This window comes from Chiloscyllium plagiosum, unplaced genomic scaffold (genome assembly GCF_037043375.1).
Source record: "Chiloscyllium plagiosum isolate Xiang-an unplaced genomic scaffold, Cpla_swu_hap1 HiC_scaffold_2, whole genome shotgun sequence".
NCBI lineage: Eukaryota > Metazoa > Chordata > Chondrichthyes > Orectolobiformes > Hemiscylliidae > Chiloscyllium > Chiloscyllium plagiosum.
The window spans coordinates 55,702,091-55,724,107 of record NW_028270140.1 but is presented as its reverse complement, the minus strand read 5'-3'; the positions used below and the strand labels follow the sequence as shown (position 1 = coordinate 55,724,107).

Here is a 22,017-nt window from a genome sequence, read left to right as displayed (position 1 = left end):
TACATATCATATTATGTAGGCCAGTGCTCTAACCACAGAAGGGCATGACTGGTGACTGATGGAACAGGTCAAAGTGGATATTTTTTGTTCAGAGAAATTAGCTGAATTCTAATAGAAAGAGGAAAGACTAAAATACAGCTAGTTCTTCTATAATGCCTGATTCATCAGCGTGAATTGGCTATAACGTGATTGATAAATTATGGATGCTGTTTGCATAATGCAAACTTTTTGTTGAACGGGCATAGCAGGTTTTCCATTGCACACTCTTCTACAGTGCGATTTCTATAGTGGTTTCCCATAGCCTGATTTTCTATAGTGCACAGTTGTCGAGGAACACAGCTGTCGCATTATAGCAGAATGGCCTGTCGTTGTATGAAATTGCACACACGAAAGAAAAGTGTGATTGTATCCCAGAATATTACTGTCTTAAAAATGCAGTCTTGATGAGGATGTGGAGACCATCTCATATTCAAGTAGATGAGAAATGTGCATAAATTCATCAAGTTGTCGTTCCCCAGGCTGGTACAATTCAAGACCTGAATTGGTGCATGAATGGGAAGTGTTTAGAGGGATATGAGCCAAATGCTGGCAAATGGAACTAGATTAATTCAGGATATCTGGTTGGCATGACGAGTTGAACCGAAGGCTCTATTTTCATGCTGTGACTCTATGGCTAAGTTGTATTTCTGGTGGGTTATAGAAAGGAAATGTTGTAGTTAGCACATGAAATTGCCGATAGGAGGTCATTTGGGAGTGAGGAAAACTCAAGCAAAAATATAAAAACATGCTTATTGGCCTAGACTGCATAATGATGTGGTTGACTATTATTGGATATGGGAGGAGAAAGTGAGGACTGCAGGTGCTGGAGATCAGAGCTGAAAATGTGTTGCTGGAAAAGCGCAGCAGGTCAGGCAGCATCCAAGGAACAGGAGAATCGACGTTTCGGGCATAAGCCCTTCTTCAGGAACATCGATTCTCCTGTTCCTTGGATGCTGCCTGACCTGCTGCACTTTTCCAGCAACACATTTTCAGCTATTATTGGATATGGTTGTACATGTCAGGTATTTGGAAAACCTCAGGCAGGCATAAAACCAGCACCCTTAATACCCATTCCCACATTTAAAGATTTGTACCAGTGTGTTATTCAATTGCATAGAGGACCCCTATTTAAAACAAAAAGTTGGAAACACTATATGTTGACCATAATGGATGTGTCTACTAGTTTCCAGAGGCCACTCCATTATGCTGTATTACCTATAAAAGGATTGTTGAAGAGATAATCGTTTTTTTTTTACTGGATACAGACTACCCTCAGAAATACAATCGGATCAAGGGTCAAATTTTATGAATTTATGGGTAGCATAGGAATAAATAAATTTAAATCCACAACATGCCATCTGGAATTACAGAGAGCATTAGAACAGTGGCATCAAACTTAGAATTACATGGGGAATATGTGGGAATAAATTGGGAAGTATTAATCTGATTATGTATGATATACATATACAAAATGCTGTTCCAATTAAGCAACATCTTTATAGACTTAACCATCTAAAGTTGGAACAAGTTCAAAAAAAATTAAACGCATGCTCAAAGACAATATAATTGAAGTGAGCTTCAGCAAAAGAAACTCTCCTGTAGAAATGGTGTCAAACCCATATGGTGCCCAACAATTATGTGTGGACAATCCCAAAGTCAAAAAAATTACAAGACCTGATCCATATCCTATTCTCTTTTTTGAGAAGGTGGGACGTGCAACTGATATTTCAAAGTTGAACTTACTCAGAGGATATTAGCAGGTAGCTTTATTCAAAAGAGCAAAGGAAATTTTGGCTTTCATGATGTCGAATGGACTGTACCAGTTTAAAGTCATGCCATTTAGTATGAAAAATGCACTAGCCAAATTTCAAAGACTAACCAATAAGTCACTTCAGAATTACCCAATTGTGTGGCATTGACAATCTGGTGATTTTTAGTAACATATGGAAGAAACACTTGGAACATTTATTGAAATTGTTCAATTGACGTTGGGAGGCTGGCTTTGTTATCAACCTGGCTAAGCGTGAGTTCGCAAAAACCCAAGTTATGTTTTTGGGCCCTGTCTTTGGATATGGACAAATAGCACCATGTGATATGAAAACAAAGCTTCCTATACCATTGATGAAAAGGGACATAGTATGATTGCTGGGATTGAGTGGTTTTTAGTGGGCGTTTGTACTGAATGGTAGCAATGTGGTTATTCTATTGAATAAGTGCAGAAAATTTCAGTGGATGAAGGAATGCCTGGAGGCATTTGATCGCCTGAAAGCTATGTTAGCCACTACCCAGTGTTAGCCACATCAAATTACACAAAGCCATAATCAATGCAAATGATAAGGGAGGTGGTGCGTACCAATGCAAGAAGACAATGAGAAAATAGAAAGACCTAGTGAGTATTTTTCCAGAAATTTGAATAATCATCAACAGAAATATTCCACAATTGAAAAGGAGATCTTGAGCTTGGTGTTTTCTTCGCAACATTTCCACATTCATATTGCCAGTAATGTGTCTGAGACAATTGTTTACATACTGATCAAAACCCTTTAAAGTTTTGGGGAAAATTTAAGGATAAATATTCCAGACTGTTTAGATGGAAATTATTATTGTGGCCATTCAGTTTGAAAATTATCCAGGTTGCAGGATGAGAGAACGTAATTGCTGACTTGTTGTCATGAATTTGATGAAGTAAGACGGAAGCATTCAGTGATGGGAAAAAAAATGGATTGAAATTGACTGTAGTCATGAATGTTTGCATACATAGAGTCAATACATTAGTATTGCAGTATATTAATGGCGTAAGGCTAGATGTTTTTAAAAATTGAGCCATCTTTGTAAATGAATGGCCCATTTCTTTTGAGGAGGGAAGTGTGAAAATACCATAGCTTTAGGAGGGGAATTTTGTCCTGGTCTTTATTTTGTGAAGAAAGGTTGAGACAGAGGTATCAAGCAGTCTGCTTTAAGCCAATAAAGTAAACAACATATGAGGCCTTTCTTTTTATATTGGAACAATAGAAGCAGCCTGAATGGGTGGACTCCAGCTTCCAGTCAGGACTTCCAGTTTTAGCTTTCTGCAGTTGCTGGAGTTTTGGAGCTGGATGTGAATGTTCTTATTCTTCTCTATGTTACAGCTAAAAGCTGGGTTCTCCTCCTGTTGCTAGAATTGCAATTACTGAATTTGTCTTTCCCAAGTGCTTATGGGATTTGCTATATTGGAACAATTAATTAATAGTAGTTTATAGAATTTTAATGGAGTTACAGTAAAGCCAATTCTTTTTATTTTGTCTCTATTTTAACTTTAGTGTAAAAATAAACATGTTTTGCATAAAGTCAATTAGTTTGACCAAGCAAATTGCAGCTGTAACTCAAAGCCTTACAGTTACCTTTAACATAACAAAAAAAATAGGGTTTAAGCTATGTTTTCAGTATATTTTGATGGTGTTTGGTCCAGTCGATAACAGAATTGAGCATTGTGCCTGACACCCAAACGTGTTCCACCAATGCCAGTTATGAGCTCCTGTGGTTAGAGCACCAGCTGTAGGCTGCAAGGGCTATAGTGTTGATGCTGATCTATGTTGGAACTTTTGTCTTTGTCTGCTTGAATGGAGATGTTGTCCTTTTGTCCCCCTTTTGACCTGGCCGCCTCACTGCAGTCCCTTAGATTATGCAATTGGACCTCTGGAAAAGAGTGCAAGTCCAAGGAAGCATTGCTTTGCAATTGAGTCATAGAGCTGTACAGTATGGAAACAGACTATTCAGTCCAACTCATCCAAGCTGACCAGGTATCCTAAATTAATGTTGTCTCGTTTGCCAGCATTTGGCCCATATCCCTCTAAACCCTCTATTCGTATACCCATCCAGATGCCTTTTAAATGTTGTAATTGTACCAGCCTCCACCACTTACTCTGATTCCGTACACACACTACTGTCTGTGTGAAAATGTTACCCCTTAGGTCACTTTTAAATCTTACCCCTCTCACCCTTAAACCTATGCTCTCTATTTTTGGACTCCCTCATCTCACCCTTTCCATGCCCCTCACTATTTTATAAACTTGTATAAGGTCACCTCTCAGCCTCCGACATTGCAGGGAAAATAGCCCCAGTCTATTCAGTGTCTCCATGCAGGTCAAACCCTGCAACCCTGGCAACATCCTTGTAAATCTTTTCTCAACCCTTTCAGGTTTCATATCATCCTCCCTTTAACAGGGTGACCAGAATTGCACGCAGTATTCCAAAGGTAGCCTACTTTTGTACAGCCACAAGGTGACCTCCAACTCCTATATTCAATGCACTGACTAATAAAGGCGAGCATACCAAATGCCTTCTTTGCTATTCTGTTGACCTGGGACTCCACTTTCAAGGAACTATGAACCTGCACTCCAGGTCTCTTTGTTCAGTAACACTCTCCAGGACCTTGCAAGATGTCCTTCCCATTCCTTTGATAATACAACATAGCTATGGGAATGTTTTTGACTTACCTTGAAAGAGTTCTCCAGATTTGCTATTTCCTTATCACTTGATATCTTACCTACCTCAAGATTATTGTCAATCCAATCCAGATTTTCCACATTTCATTTTGAACCTCTAATCTCGAATCTCTATTTCTGCATGATTCAAGTTCCTATGAAACATTGTACTTAAAAACTCGATGTCTTGGGGAAGCTCATCCACAATAGTTGGATGTTATTTTCGTTTGCAGTCAGTTCAGCGACTTATAATTGTAACGAATTAGTTAAGCAACAATGCAATAAACTATGCTCCTCCATTAGGAAGTTTACTGCCAAGATTCCTAATGTAATACATCATCATGTATTAACGTGCCTCAAAGAAAGAAAATACTTGAGTTTATAACATTCCTTTCATGTTCACAGATAATCCCAAACATTTCATGGCCTACATCGTACTTTTGAAATATAGTCACCATACATTATACATAAGTATGCATAACCATAACCAGTTTGCAAACAGATCGGTTCCATTAACAACATTTATGTTGATAACCAGAATTTATTTTGACAGTGTCAGTTAATGTATAAATTCTGAGTGGGACTTTGGAAGAATACTGCCAGTTGAGTTCTGGGATTTTTATATCCACTTCGGTCGTTGAATGGACCCTTGTTTTCATGTCACAAGCCTGTCAGCGCAACCATACTTCAGAACCACTCTAATCTAAACCATACTTCAGAGTCAACCGAGATAAGATGGTTTAAGTTCAAGAGCACTGTGTAACTCATTTTCGAGCCTTGATGTTATGCTGGTGTTATCTTCTCGTTTTTTTTTCACATGCAAGTGAAGAAGCATGATGGTTAGGAAATATGCCTCACTGGTCCACAGTTGATGAACTCTCTGTTGGAATTGCCTGATGACCATGGATAAGTTTTATAGAAATATTATATGATGACACGTTCAGTGTGCTTTTAATTGTCAGATTCTAGCTTTGGTTGTAAGTGGAATACAACTGTGGGTAAAGCAGATATTAGAAAGTCCAGTATGTAATGCAAAGTTCAGGAAAACAAGACGATTAAAATTTTCACAGATTTAAAATCTTTGTTGTAGCCTGCATGTCTGCTAATGTCTTGGTGCTTTGAGGTTAACTTTCAAGTTAAGGAAAAGTAACAGAAAGATTTTGTGGCTCTATGTATGATGAAATAAAGGACATTCCTTACTTGGCGTCAGTTGCCCTATTTTTAGGGATTTAACATGCTGAGAGAAATCACAGAGGTTATTAATTATTTTTGAATTTGCATGCCCTTGATTAAAACATGTACAATGGCCAATTATGCTTGAGCTCAGGTATAGAGTGGAGCTAAACCTGAGCCATGCATGAATAAACAAGCATTTCCTGGCTCACTGATGGAAGCCACAAGTTACAAATACACTTCAAAAAACTGTAATGACAGGTCTATACATGATTTGAATTTTTCAGGAGTAAAACATTTTTGTACCAATAATGTTATCAATTAAAATATAACTCAGTGTGATCTTTGGTAATAAACACAATGTCTATTGGATATTTAAGTTATCCAGCCAGTGTTAATTTTGTTAAAAGTCAGATAAATGTATATGGATCTATGAATATACTGTTGCTTAGATAGGTGGAGAAAGAAAGAACAAATTTATAAGGACTTTTAAATCTGCAAATGCCATTTGCTTAATCGTATTCAATTCTGATTGAGCTGAGACGATTTATGCATCAAAATCTGATGATCTGTTCTTGAACCGAGAGATCAAAATAAAAGTAGTTCTGCCTTAGCAGCCGACTAAGAACTTGGCTGTTGGATGTGTGGACCCTGAAATTATTAGTCTTACCATCAATAAAGTTAGGACTAAAATAGAGAAAGTGTTAGAAATGTACCCACCATCTGAATGCGAAATTTAAGAACATTTCTTCTGGGCTGCTTTTGTCAGCTACTGTGAATGAGTTTTGAAAAAATGTTAACCTGTTGTGGTTCTGTTCGTTGAGCTGGGAATTTGTGTCGCAGACGTTTCGCCCCCTGTCTAGGTGACATCCTCCGTGCTTGGGAGCCTCCTGTGAAGCACTTCTGTGATCTTTCCTCTGGCATTTGTAGTGGTTTGAATCTGCCGCTTCCGGTTGTCAGTTCCAGCTGTCCGTTGTTGTGGTCGGTATATTGGGTCCAGGTCGATGTGCTTATTGATTGAATCTGTGGATGAGTGCCATGCCTCTAGGAATTCCCTGGCTGTTCTCTGTTTGGCTTGTCCTATAATAGTAGTGTTGTCCCAGTCAAATTCATGTTGCTTGTCATCTGCGTGTGTGGATACTAAGGATAGTTGGTCGTGTCGTTTCGTGGCTAGTTGGTGTTCATGGATGCGGATCGTTAGCTGTCTTCCTGTTTGTCCTATGTAGTGTTTTGTGCAGTCCTTGCATGGGATTTTGTACACTACATTGGTTTTGCTCATGCTGGGTATCGGGTCCTTCGTTCTGGTGAGTTGTTGTCTGAGAGTGGCTGTTGGTTTGTGTGCTGTTATGAGTCCTAGTGGTCGCAGTAGTCTGGCTGTCAGTTCGGAAATGCTCTTGATGTATGGTAGTGTGGCTAGTCCTTTGGGTTGCGGCATGTCCTCGTTCCATTGTCTTTCCCTTAGGCATCTGTTGATGAAATTCCGAGGGTATCAATTTTTGGCGAATACATTGTATAGGTGTTCTTCTTCCTCTTTTTGCAGTTCTGGTGTACTGCAGTGTGTTGTGGCCCTTTTGAATAGTGTCTTGATGCAACTTCTTTTGTGTGTGTTGGGGTGGTTGCTTTCGTAGTTCAGGACTTGGTCTGTGTGTGTGGCTTTCCTGTATACCTTTGTGGTGAATTCTCCGTTCGGTGTTCTCTGTACCATCACATCTAGGAATGGCACCATCACGTCTCCTGTACCATCACAGGAGGCTCCCAAGCACTGAGGATATCACCTAGACAGGGGATGAAATGTCTGCAACACAAATTCCCAGCTTGGCTAACAGAACCACAACAACGAGCACCCGAGCTACAAATCTTCTCACAAAGTTTGAAAATGTTAACCTAATGTTGGTCTAATATCACCTGGCTATTCCTAGTTTGGATTTCTAGCAGTTTTATTTTGATACCACTGCTTTCTTAATTTTCATTGCAAAGATATTGGGCCTAGATATTTGGGTCAGGACCAGAAACCTTAATTCCGATCCTGATCAGATGAATAATTACCCACTCAGTTTTAGATCATTTCGGTGCTGGAAATTTCTGGACAAGGCATCCCTGTCATAAATTGATGCAGGAAATCCATGAATGTAGCAGAGAAGATGATCTTTGTAGAAAACATGCCCCCTTTCACAAAAGTCAATTTAAAAAAAAATCACTTCACAGGATGTGGATGTCTCTGGTTAAGAACATAGAACAGTACAGCACAGTACAGGCCTTTCAGCCCTCAATGTTGTGCCAACCTTTGTCTAAGATCAAACTAATTTGCATGCCCTTCAATTTACTATCATTCACGTGCCTATCCACGAGTTGTTTAAATGTCCCTAATGTATCTGACTCTACTACAACTGATGGCAGTGTATTCCACGCACCCACCACTCTCTGTGTAAAGAACCTACCTCTGACATCTCCTCTAGATCTTCCTCCTATTATGCCCCCTCATGATATCATTTCCACCCTGGAAAAAAGTCTCTGGCTATCCAGCATTTATTGCCAATCCTTAATTGTCCAAGAGTAGGGAAGAGTAAACCACATTGCTGCAAATCTGGAATCATATGTAGGCCAGACTAGGTAAGGATGACAGTTTCTTTCTCTTAAGGTATTAGTGAACCAGATGGCTTTTTCCAAAAATCGATGATAGTTTTATGGTCATCATCAGATCCCTTAATCCAGATGCTTTATCAAATTCAGATTCCACCATTTGCCTTTACAGGATTTGAACCCAGATGCCAGAACTGTAGCTGAATTTCTGGATTAATAATCTAGCTATAATCACAAGGCCTACCTTTTGAACCCTCCCCCATAGATCATAGAGTCATAGAGATGTACAGCATGGAAACAGACCCTTCGGTCTAACCCGTCCATGCCGACCAGATATCCCAACCCAACCTAGTCCCACCTGCCAGCACCTGACCCATATCCCTCCAAACCCTTCCTATTCATATACCCATCCAAATGCCTCTTAAATGTTGCAATTGTACCAGCCTCCACCACATCCTCTGGCAGCTCATTCCATATACGTACCACCTTCTGCATGAAAAAGTTGCCCCTTAGATCTCCTTTATATCTTTCCCCTCTCACCCTAAACCTATGCCCTCTAGTTCTGGACTCCCCAACCACAGGGAAAAGACTTTGCCTATTTATCCTATCCATCCCCTCATAATTTTGTACATTAAAATTATCTAAGTTTAACCAGTAGCTTGTCAAAATCCCTTTTTGATTGTTGTTCTAAATAATTTTCTTTGAAATAATTTACTGCACATTAACTCTTTTCGCAATCCTTTATTGTAATCCATTTTTGACAGGGTGCTGAATTGGAGATTCACCAGATAATTTGTTGTACCTGTGAAATTTTCATTTATGAAGAAAACAGTTAATTTGGTAATTTTGTCATGCATGGCATGATAGTCTCACTTTAATATGATGCTTGAAAATTAGCAACAGTGCCAGAATCTACAGACAGAATTGGTATCGGGCAAGTTAGAAATCTAAATTGTTGTTTAGGGATCTAGGTTCTTAAATTATGAAAATATTTTTAAAAATTGTTTTTCTTTTCTTTTTGCCAGAATCTGGTCATGCAGATAGTCCCAGCCACAGTGAATCTACGAAAATTACTCCAGGTAAGGAAATCAATTAAAGCTGAAGAAATGGTTTGATCTATAAATGATATAATCCTAGAATGCAATGATTCCTTCCATTTTTATCTCCATGATGACCCATCTCATATTCCAAATGGTACTGTACGTTTCTGTTCACCCTCTCCTTTCCCTAGATTGCCAGCATCATTGCTTGAAGTCAGGGTAAAGGAGAGTTTGGGAAAAAGGAATACTCTAATTTTAATTGAGGAGGGGATAAGGAGGAAGGGGTGATGCAGGGATACCCTTTCCTGTTCACAGAAAAGCTAAATCAGAGTAACTTTGGTACATTGCCTATTATGTCCTGAAAGGTTCATCCATCTTCAGTTGTGAATCCCAAAAGCACTCTGCTGTTGATCCTCCAGTGTAACTCCAGCCATCCAGTTGTGTGAGTTCAAGTATAGACTTATGCTTGACTTAAAAATTTAAACCAAGCCCACATGTTGGGTACAGCTAATAAGTATAAGGAATGTACTCTTTTAAAAAAAATTTCAGCTGACCTCTGCTCAAGAGCATTTTGACTTAATTTCCACAGTGCCCTTGTTTTGTATAAATGACCTGTATACATGCATGCTTCAGAGTCTGTGAATGCTATGTTACTGTGGCTATTCTATTAGATCTGGTAAATCTGTCGGAGGCTGAAATGAACGTCATGTGAAAAGAGGATCCATGGGGTTATTGCTTAACCAATCTAAGTTGGGTCCACTATGAACATTCTTAAAATAAGTACTCATCTCAGATCAGTACGTTTATTACTGCAGCCAAAATCTTACGGTTAGTGTCACAGACAAATAGATTACAAGAAGCAGGCAATATATTTCTGTTATGAAGTAACAAAGTGCACTGAGCAATTAATATATTTCGATCAGTGTTGTAATCCTAAATCTTTATCGTGAATGTGTTGATTTCCTCTGTTATTACACTTTAGTATTCTTTGTGACTCAAATCCTGGGAGTCTCATGGAAAGGCTGTTGAACTTCTGCAGAGTTGAAATTCCGAGTTTTGTTTGTAAAGGTTTCCTTTTGTTTGTAACTGTCGCTATTTGAGTCTAAAGTGCGACAGCTGCACGAACTGATTGCAGTGCCCATCTGCAATTGGATCCTACTCTGAGTTTTGATAATCACAAACAGCTTGTTACCTCCAAGGAAGGACTGATAAGATCAGGGTCTCTGTTCATTCTCTGATATTTATTTAAACTTTTTCACTGTCATCTTCTATAAATCCCTTTGTAAAATAGGCAATTTACTTTTTTCCTTGATCCAGTTATGCGTAATAAGAAGATGTAATTGAATTGTTTTCATTACAAAATAAAATTTGACTTTAGAATAAAAGTTATCAAATATTCTTTCACGTTATTAAATTGCCTGTCATTGAGAAACTGCACCAATAAGTGCAGATTAATCTCTCCTAACTATTTCCATTAACGCAAAGGTTTAATATGAGAAAACAGTCTCACTTAACTGTAAATTTCTAGCATAAGATGACTTTTTATTCAGCTTTTTTATGAGATCTTATTGGTGATTTTATTTAATAGCCAACCATCTCCCAATGAGTCTGAGATTCTTATGGAAGAAATTACTTTAATTAAAAATGTTTACATCTTTTTGAGGACTTCCTTGTAGGTGTGTGTGGTTTCTCTTCAATAGAACAGCAGATGCATTTGTTGTCAAGTTGTAACACATACAAGCTTGTAACCTGATCTTTGAATATACTGACATTTTGGGTGGGGGTATACAAAGGAAACTTATAAAATGGATTAAATTTTAATTAAATGTCATCCACTTTGATTTATTTAATGTGTTTTTTTTAATCCAAGTTTACATGTCAATACAAATCCTATTTTTGAATGACTCATTCAAAATAAACGATTGAAATATTTCATCTCCTGCCAACTTCAGCATGCTGTTTATAAAAGCAAAATTTCAGCATTTCTTCGTGTACTCACATTTTATAAATGATTCCTGATTGATGATACTGCACTTTATTCTTCCAGTGCTTCTTCACTCTCCAATGTTTCATATTAGCTTATTTACAGATGACTTATATTTACCTCCCTATTTCTGCTGCAGGTAGAATGGTGAACATTTTGGAAATATAGAGCTGAATATTCTGTAACCGATCCTTAGATTGTGACAGTAGTATAGAGTCACTATTATTCAAACACAAAAGAAAGTCAGTGATCAGGCCATGTGGCACTCTGCACACCAATCCAGCCAATCCCTTCTTCCTGTTCTATCTGTGCAGTTTTCCATATTTATTTTGCCCAAGCAGCCATTCAGTTTATTTTTGAAGTCATTGATTATCCCTTACAGCAAGCGGACAGTCAGCAGGTGTCAAGGTATTAGCTGAGCAACATGTGCAGCTTTAAACTATTCTTTGTTATCATCCCATCCCCACCAACTAGACATTTGGTTAAAAAATTAAATATGTGTTCCTTTGTTCTAGTCCCATCAGCATAACAAGAAGAGCTTATTTTTGTCTACTTCATATAAACCTAATTTTGTAATCTTGATCACCTCAATCAAAGATCCCACAATTCCCTTTGCTTCTCCAAACTAAACTTGCCACTAAAATCCTTCATCCCTGAAACCAATTGGAGAAATCTCTCAAAGGCCCTCACACTCTTCCTAAAGTTTGGGGATCAGAACTGAATGCTCTAGATGTGGTCTAACAAGAGCTTTATTAAAGTTCAACATAACTTGCTTGCTTTTATACTCAGTGCCTCAATTTATGAAGCCAAAGATTCCACACACTGTGTTAACCACACTCTCTATATGTGTTGCTACCTGGAAAGTTCTATACACGTGGACACAACACCGTCTATCCCCTTACACTCTTTAAAACTGTGCCATTAAGTCTCTAGTGTCTTTTCCAATTGTTTCTGCCAAAATATAACACTTCACACTTCCCTGTATTAACTTTCTTCTGCCAGTTATCTGATCATTCTGCTGGTTTAGCTAAAGTCACTTGCAATCAAGTGACTTGTATTGGTGTCACTCTTTACAACACTTCCAAGTTTGATCTCATTGACAAACTTTAAAATTTGACTTTTTTCTAATATCCAAATCATCTGTATTTACCAAAACAGTCAGTGATCCTAGAACTGACTATAGTATTGCCCTTCAATCTGCAAAATGGCCAATCATCACACAGTGTGGAAGCAGGCCATTTGGTCCATTAAGTCGATGCCACCCCTCCAAAGAGTTTCAGATCAAACCTACCCCCCTACACTATCTCTGTAACCCTGCATTTCGCATGACTTATCCACCTAGCTTGCTTATCTCTGGACATTGTGTGCAATTTACAAAATTGGAGCACCTCGAGGAAACCCACACAGATATAGGGAGAATGTGCAAACTCCACACAGGCAGTCGTCCAAGGGTGGAATTAAACCCAGGTCTCTGGCACCGTGAGGCAGCAGTTCTAGCCACTGAGCCATCAAACCCAGCAATAACTTCTATTTGGGCTGAGAATATACTGGCCATGTGGGTGCACTCTCGTGTGTGGACACACAAACACAAACACGCACACTACAAATTTAAAGTGATTTCCTGCCATCTCACAGATAACAACCATCATTTTGAAAACTATCTAACTAATCATTATTGAAAATTCCAAATACTTCCAAATAAATCTGTTGGACCATAACCTGGTGTTGTGTGATTTTTAACTGTATCCATCCAAGTCCAACACTGGACTTCATAGGTATCATAGTGAATGGTTGCACATCCCTGCCCTTTGCCCCTCTCACTCTCTGCATTCCCCACACCAGACAGCCTGATGGTACTCGCACTTCAACTTTACTCACCAATCTGTGCAGACACAATGTGGGTCAGTATGGATACAATGCAGATACATCACAGATTCAGTGCAGGGACAGTGTCAATGCAGACTAGGACAGTGCAGATATTGTGTGGGGCTGACACAGATGTAGTGTGGAGATGCTGCAGATACAGTGTGGGGCAGTGTGGTCACAATGTAGATATAGCACAGACACAGTAGGCACCTACATGGACATTTGTAAAGACTTTTACAAGGTTCCTCATGGTAAACTAATTAGTACAGTTAGATCACATGGGATTCAGGGAGATCTTGCCATTTGGATACAAATTGGATGGCACGGTGGCTCTGTGGTTAGCACTGCTGCCTCACAGCGCCAGGGACCTGGGTTCAATTCCAGCCTTGGGCGACTGTCTGTATGGAGTTTGCACATTCTCCCCATACCTGCATGGGTTTCTTCCGAATGCTCCAATTTCTTCCCACAGTCCAAATGATGTGCAGGTTAAGTAAATTGGCCATGCTAATTTGCGCATCGTGATAGGGGATGTGTAGGCTGGGTACATTAATCGGGGAAATGAAGAGTAATAAGGTAGGGGAATGAGTCTGGGTGGATTACTGTTCGGACAATCGGTGTGGACTTGTTGGGCCAAATGGCCTCTTTCCACAGTGTAGTGACTCTATGGTTCTTTGAAAATTGGCTTGACAGTAGCAGAGAGAAGGTGTTTTTTGGACTGGAAGCCTGTGATCAGCAGCTTAATGCAGGGATCGGTGCTGGGTCCACTGTTGTTTGTCATTTGTATAGATGATTTGGATAAGAATATAGGAGGCACGGTTAATAAATTTGTGGATGACTCCAAAATTAGTGGTAGAGTCAACAATGAAGAAGGTTGCCTGAGAGTACAATGGGACATTTTTTAGATGGACCAAGGGCCAAAGAGTGGCATTTGGAGTTTAATTTAGATAAATGTGAGATGCTACATTTTGGAAAGGCAAATCAGGGCAGGGCTTAATGGTAAGGTCCTGGTCTTGCTGAACAAAGTGACCTTAGAGTCTGGTTCATATTTCCCTGAACGTGGAGTTGCAGATAGACAGGATAATGAAAAAGGCATTTGGTATGCTTGCCTGTACTGGTTAGTACATTGAGTAAAGAAGTTGGGAGATCATATTGCGGTTGTACAGGACATTGGTTGGGCAATGTTTGGAATACCTAGTTCAGTTCTGATCTCCCTACTATAGGAAGGATGTTGTGAGGCTTGGAGAGTTTAGATTATAAGGAGAGGCTGGATAGGCTGCAGCTACTTTCCCTGGAGCATTGGAGATTGAGTAGTGACCTTCTAGAAGTTTATAAAATCATGAGGGGCATGGATAACGTGAATAGCCAAGGTCCTTACCCCAGGATGGGTGAGTCCAAAACTAGGTTTAAGATGAGAGGGGAAAGATTTAAAAGGGAGCCTAAAAGACATTTTTTTTTCACACAGAGGGTGTAGTGTGTGTGGAATGAGCTGCCAGAGGAGGTAGTGGAGGTCAGTACAATTATGACATTTAAAATGCAACTGCATGAGTATATGAATAGTAAGTTTTTAGAGGGATATGGGCCAAATGCTGGCAAATGGGACTAGGTTAATTTAAGATATCTGGTCGGCATGGACTGAAGGGTCTGTTATCATGCTGTACAGCGACATGACTCTCTGACATTTGGATAGGTACGTCAATAGAAAATGTTTAGAAGGATATCGGCCAAATGCAGGCAAATGGAACTAGTCTAGTTTGGGAAACTTGGTTGATGTGTACTAGTTGGATGTCTGTTTCTATGCAGTATGACTCTATGACAGTGTGAGCATAATGTAGATAGAGTGCGGGTACAGTATAGACACAGTTGGACACAGTGTAGCTACAGTGCAGATATAGCACAGGCATAGTTCAGATGTAGTGGACACAGTGCAGGGACAATGCGGTCACAATGCAGATAACAGTGCTTGTGGGGTATGCTCATACTACAGATATTGTTCCAACACAGTGTGAACAGTGCAAATTGCAAGCATCAGATCCAAGTTTGATGTTAATATTAGGATCCTGATCCAAGATAGAACATTCTCAAATGTATTGATATAATCCGCATCTTATTTAATTGTAAGTCTTAACCTCATTTTGCCAATAGCCCTTGCATTTCAGAAGCACATACAAGCAAAACCAAATTACAATCTATTAAGCCATGTCCATTTACTTATTGGAATAATATTAAAAGTAAAGTGTACAGTAAAAGTCCACTTGAAAGTGTGAAACAACTAATTATATTGCCAAAATCAAGAGTCTTACACAATGTCATTCAGTATTCAGCATGTTGAGTCAAATAAGAGGCTCTTGATCTAACATATATGTCTCGTAATATGTAACTTCTGACAGTAAATTTGTGTTCTTTGAATAACTTTCTGTTATTGTCTTTAGATCATTGGCAGAAGGACTTCCAAGCTCAAAATGTATTCTTTGTTACTTTGGAATTTTGCAGGTCTTGCTCCCTTTCATTTAGTGGACATTGATGTAATTAGATGCTACTGTGTTAGATTTCTTCTGATTGCTACAAGATAAATGCAGTTTCCAAAATTGTGGTTATCTTTTTTTTATTACAATTTCCACTCCAATTTTCTCCTTTTCCTGCTCTTGGCAGCAATAACTAATTCTAATGTACAGTTTTATGGACACTAAGGCACTCCAGTGCTTTAATTCATGTGATGACCATCACCAAGGAATGCATGAGGAACAAAGAACTAATTGATTCATCTAGTCAATCATAATCTTCTGAAGAGATCACAAGCTGGAATTTCTGAATTATTAGTGATGTGTGTGTCAGTGATGTTAGTATGAAGAGAATTCCAGCTGTGTCTATGCTTCCTCACCTACAGAATTTCCTTCAGTATCCTATACCAGAACTCAATGAATGCCAGTTATTTCTTGAAGTCATTATGTCAATATTATGGCCCTCTGTCTGTATATTTGAGAATGGTATTTATGTTTGGGTGTGCTTTCCTTCTGTAGGTTGCACGGTGACTGTAGTGATTGTAACAAGGTCAGCAAGGTGGAACCTCACAGAATATGAATCCCCTGATTGGGACTATTAATCTGATCCAATTAAGGAGCCTTGGGTGATAGATACAAACATGAGTTTTGTACCCAATTGGCGACTTCCCACCATCAGATCCTGTAACGTTAACTTTATGTCGAGCCTCCTCCTAGGTGGTGCGCTCCGGCAATGTATTTTTTTCCTCCAGGTCTGTGACTTCAATTACAACACATAACTCCTTTTTACTGACTGCAAGGGTTTTGCAAGTTGCCCTTAAGATGATGCCTAATTTTTACCAGGACCTGACTAATGTCTGGACCATGACCGACTTACGCCAGGCCTACCTGCCGTCAGGAGTAGCGATTATCACTAGAGAGCAGGATATGGACTTGTTGGGCCGAAGGGCATCTCCACCATCATGGGTTCCAGTGACTGGCAGAAGGGAGGGCCCGGACCAAGGGGGTGACTGGTGTGGGGGACAAGTTGGGTGATGGTGGCCTGAGCTCAATGCTGCAGCAATAATTGGCAAACAGGGCAGCAATATACATCCAGCTCATAGCCACTATCATCAGATTCCCAAACTCTACAGTGTTTGGACTCGATGTTGTGCACCAATTGGCAGATGGTCAGGTGTGTGGTGGAATCCCATTTATGCATGTCCCTGGCCAGATGGAATTTCACATTGGCCCTGGGATTCTGTGCCTCCCTTGGGCTCTTGTGCCTCACAGCCTGAGCTGCCTCCAGAATATGTGTCTGCATGTCATTTAAGGAAGCAAAGTGGCAATTCCTGTACAGACTGTTGCTACATACCATGCATCTCTTCTCTTTCATCCACCACCCAGACACACCTTGGTGTGTAGAGGCCTCTATGTGGAAGTCCTTCCTGTCTCCCTTGGGGATCTGGGGTGGAGGGTGTTGCTCACAGTAGTCCTGTGTAACACCAGATTGTGGTGGCTCAATTGCCTATTTTGTGGCACAGTAGAGTCTGTGTACTACATATGTATTGGTTATAGGCATTTGCACTCTGTTTTTAGTTACCTAGATACTGTTTACTGTGTTTTTGATTACACTTTGCCCATGATCCCGATCTTTGGACACCTTGTTTTTAGATTAGATTACTTTACAGTTTTAGATTAGATTACTTTACAGTGTGGAAACAGGCCCTTCGGCCCAACAAGTCCAGACCGACCCGCTGAAGCGCAAACCACCCATACCCCTACATTTACCCCTTACCTAACACTACGGACAATTTAGCATGGCCAATTCACCTGACTTGCACATCTTTGGACTGTGGGAGGAAACCGGAGCACCCGGAGGAAACCCACGCAGACACGGGGAGAATGTGTAAACTCCACACAGTCAGTCGCCTAAGGCAGGAATTGAACCCGGGTCTCTGGCGCTGTGAGGCAGCAGTGCTAACCACTGGTGTGGAGGGATGCAAGTAAATCAGAGGACCTCCACGTGGGTCTGCTCTTGGCCCTGCCCAGGCTGGCTATAAACAGGCTGTTGGCCATGGAGTGGGTCATCTCTGACAGTTGCCTGCTCTTCTTCCATAATTGTGTTCAAGCCCGAGTGTCTTTGGAGATGGAGCACACAATGTCCACCAATGATCTTGATGTCTTTAGGGAGGGGTGGGCACCACAGGGGGATGGAGTGCTTTATTTCTCCCTCCAATTATATTTTGGTTTTGTCTTTACCCTTCCCCTTCACTTTTTTTTCCTCATAAGCATTGCCCCCATCAGGCTTTAATGTTTCAGTAGCCACATGGGTGATTTCCTGACGGTGGAAAATATGGAATTAAATTGTTGCACAATGGCGTCTTTTTAATGTGTCCATACACATTCACACACAGCCATGGGTGATGTAGGGAAATGTAGGCACTACCACTGAGCCCCGTTCGGGTGCATTGGTAGAGTGGGGGAAAACTAAGGAAAAACAATCAAGAGTGTCAGAGGTTCTGTTGACTCTGACAGCTGGCTCTGAGGAAGCTGAACCAGTCAAGTCCTATGCATGTATAGATTAAGAATGACTTACCGGATACTGGCCTCTGTGGAGTAATTTCAATATCCTCTCATTCCTGAAGAAGGACTTTTGCCCGAAACATCGATTTTCCTGCTCCTCAGATGCTGCCTGACCTGCTGTTCTTTTCCAGCACCAGTCTAATCTTGAGTTATTTCATATACATATCTTATGAAGAAAAATTGAGGGAGCTGGAGTTTTTCTCATTGGAGCGAAGAAGGATGAGAGGTGACTTAATAGAGGTATACAAGATGTTGAGAGGCATAGATAGAGTGGACAGCCAGAGACTTTTTACCATGGCGGAAATATCTGTCATGAGGGGGCATAATTTTAAGGTAATTGGAGGAAGGTTTAGGGGAGGTGTCAGAGGTAGGTTCTTTAACCAGAGAGTGGTGGGTGTGTGGAATGTACTGCCAGCAGCAGTGGTAGAGTCAGATACATTAGGGACATTTAAATGGCTCTTAGATATGCACACAAAAGTTAGTACAATTAAAGGTATGTAGTTTAGTCTGATCTTAGAGTAGAATAGAAGGCTCGCACAACATTGAGGGCTGAAGGGCCTGTACTGTGCTGTACTGTTCTATGTTCTATGGTGCAACAAGCCTCCAGGGATGAAGTTTGCTGCTGAAACCACAGAAATAGCCCTGCATGGGCAAGAGGCATGGTTGACATGAGGTTGGGTCCTGTGATGTACAAAATTTGGTTAGGTGAAGTAGTCCTGAAAAGCATGTGAACCATAGATTATCTGCAAACTCATGAATACTGCAGGAGCAAAATATTCACAATCACTCAGAACAGCAGGAAAGGCTGATGGTATCCATGGGTTATCCCCTTCCATCTGGCGTCAAAGAAACCATGGAGACTGAGATGGATATAAGTGAATGTCACAGCCTCAGTGCCTTTACCACCAGAAGAAGAGGATGAAGTTCTTCTAATCTGCTCAAGGTGCAAGAAGCAGGCCATGGTCTGCTACATGCCGCCTGTATCTGAGACTGAGTCAAAAGAACTGGACCTAGTGCAAAAACGCCCTGGGAGAAACTACAAAAAAAAGAACTGGTCTACATCCTGAATTAGAAGTGATTGTAATGAGGTCAACCAGGTGGACCTCGTGGAATATGAATTCACTGAATGGAGCTCTGAACCTGGTCCAATCAGGGAACCCTGGCTGACAGATATAAGTAGGAATGTAGGAATCCTGTTGATTCTTGAGAGCTGGCTCTGAGGAAGCTGATCCAGTTTCATGTACTATGGACCTATAAATAAAGGGTGACTTGGTGATGGGATACCAGCCTCTGTGGAGTTATTTCACAGACATGTTACAACACACCTCCAGGGCCAGGTGAGATTTCAATCCATTCACTATGGCCCAGATTTTAGGGATACTAGTACTGTGGCACAAGAGAGTGAGTAAGATGTTAGGAAGCGTGCCTTACATTGACATCTTTTTCCACCTCCATCTCAATACAGTATGCAGCTAAGGAAGGGGGACTGAAGGTGGCCAGCCTAATAGGGGTCAGTGCACAGTCTAAGAGTGGGAAGGAAGATGAGGTACCTATTTTGGAGATATCCACTCCGATCTATCCTAATATTCCCTAACACAATACCCAGGCTTACAGTGAAGACCATACCTCTCCCTCCTCATATCCACACATGCTTCGGCCCTCCTGGGCAATTTTGTTGGTGGGTATCTCTCATGTGCAGGATTCTATCATCACATCATTAAAGCCCAGGAAAGTCCACACACACAATTATTTCCAGAAATTGTTTCCAAGTCAGTTCTGCTACTGTGAGCTACTATCTACTAACTCAGCCCAGCACAGAAATAAAACCCAGGATCTTCCTGCTTTGCATAACACAGCGTTACAACAGCCTACTAGCCTCATCGGAATATTTAGTTGGTTATTTTTTAAACAATTTTTATTCTTTATCTCACAATTCCAAAATTGTCAACTCCTACTCACACAATCACCAACAAGCATGATGCAAGATCTTAACATTAATTTATATCTTTCCATCCTTCCACAAAGCCTTTGGATTTTGGCTGCTTTCAGGAGCTGCTTCAAAATTTACCAGTGATCAAATTGGAACAAAAGGATTCATCCATTGCTAACTGTCTATCTGCAGATCAACCTATTCAAGAAGCCTGTAAACACTGTCCTCTTTGTTCTACCAAGGAAGCTGAGCTGAACATTGAAGAATTAAGGCCTATAGCCCTCAGCTAGTAATTTTACAGTCTGCTTTTAATTATGTGGTGCTGCCAGCAATACATGTCTAGTGTTTCTAAGTAGCTGGAATTTTGCCTGTGCTTCAGGAAGGCACCAAGTCACACTTCAGTTTCAAAGTTCAAAATATATACTTACCTGAGATGGGTAAAAGACAGTACCCTGTAGATCACCATGAAGCAAACATCTTTTGTCTTTAACTCCCCCAAATAAGTTCAACCTAAGACATGAAGATGAAGTCCAATGCAGGTTGGAGGCAAGACTGGCATGGATTGGTGGCAAGGCCTAAGATGGATTGTATTCACAAGACTGTAATGCTGAACTCCTTATTTCTTTATTTTTCTAATTTATCCCCAAAATCCTGTATCGAGGTACCTTTATACCAAACATGCTTCTGGCACTCCTGGGCAATTAGGTTGGTGCGTATCTCTCATGTAGCACTGGAAGTGGTGACTTTGTAAACTTTTCACTGCACTCATGTGAGTACATGTGACAATAAACCTAATTCTAAATCCATAAGTCTCTAATGATGAGACGTCAATTGTTGGTACAATTCCTGTTGGAATCTTGGACACCTAACACCAATGTCTGTGGCAGTAGCCATGCCCATACCATGTGCACGTGTTAACCTCTCCATGTCATCATGGCTAATCTCTGATGCAGTTGTATAACGGACTTTGAAACTTCCTAGTAAGTCTCTTTGAAATTTCTGCAAAGACAAAGTGGATAGAGATAAGTACTAAGCTTATAGTTTGGACTGTGGGGTATATCAAGATTGCTCACATGCTTTCTTAGCACTTATTCACTTAACATGCCTGGATGCTGGCAGAATCCTTGTTTTACCTTTTATTCATCTTTATTCCTTAGCCAGAACTTAAACGCTCATAGTACTGCTGTTTGTCCTTGCTGATTGGCACTGACACAAAGCCAGGCAGGTTTGCCATAGTTATTACCAGTCAAGGACATGGATATTTTGCTAAATGGTACATTGCTATCTCAATCTCACACTGTCCACTTACACAGCAAAAACACCATGTGTGCTTCAAGCAAACTCACAGTCTTAGGGGAATAGACCTCACTGATGTCCAGTGAGGCATCCATCAGCCAGGAGTGCCAGCACAGTAAGTCAAAGGCAGCCTCTGATACCAGTCCATGGGCTTAGGCATGGCTAGCCATTGTTTGGAGTGTTTACAGTCAGCCCAGGGAGTGGGTCTCTGTCAGCCCTATGGGGTCAGTCAACGGAGTTGCCAGAACACAGTAGCTGCACAGATATCAGAGAGGGTTCTGGTCACTCACCATTCAAGGCTTTCTTGTTCAGTTGCAAAAAGGGATGGGCCATGATTGGTCTGGAGCAGGGGTTCATCTTTTCAATGTGAAAAAGGTCAACTCAAGTTGTAAGGTGATAATAGAGTGTCATGTGAGAGAAGGGGCCATTGACTGAGCAGCACCCTGGTTTCTGGGGCGAGACAGTGAACTACAAAACCGGACTTGTTCACTTCATATGTCTGGTGCTGCAGGGCAAAGATTGGCAGATGCAGGCTCAGACAGACTGGAGGTAGGAACGTGAGGAGGCGTGACACTTATGGGAT

At 40.6% G+C, this 22,017-nt stretch overlaps 1 protein-coding gene across 18 annotated transcripts in view; it reads left to right on the top strand.

Moving 5' to 3' along the window:
• Positions 1–22,017, top strand: part of LOC122562011 (nuclear factor 1 B-type-like) — a 637,597-nt gene that overhangs the window by 452,940 nt on the left and 162,640 nt on the right. For 16 of the 18 annotated variants that reach the window (XM_043714413.2, XM_043714404.2, XM_087996880.1 and 13 more), the window contains exon 3: positions 9,281–9,334. The exons of the other annotated variants lie outside the window; for them this stretch is intronic. In XM_043714413.2, the coding sequence (XP_043570348.2) occupies positions 9,281–9,334 (54 nt within the window). The remainder of the gene's footprint in view (positions 1–9,280; positions 9,335–22,017) is intronic. 18 annotated transcript variants of the gene reach the window in all.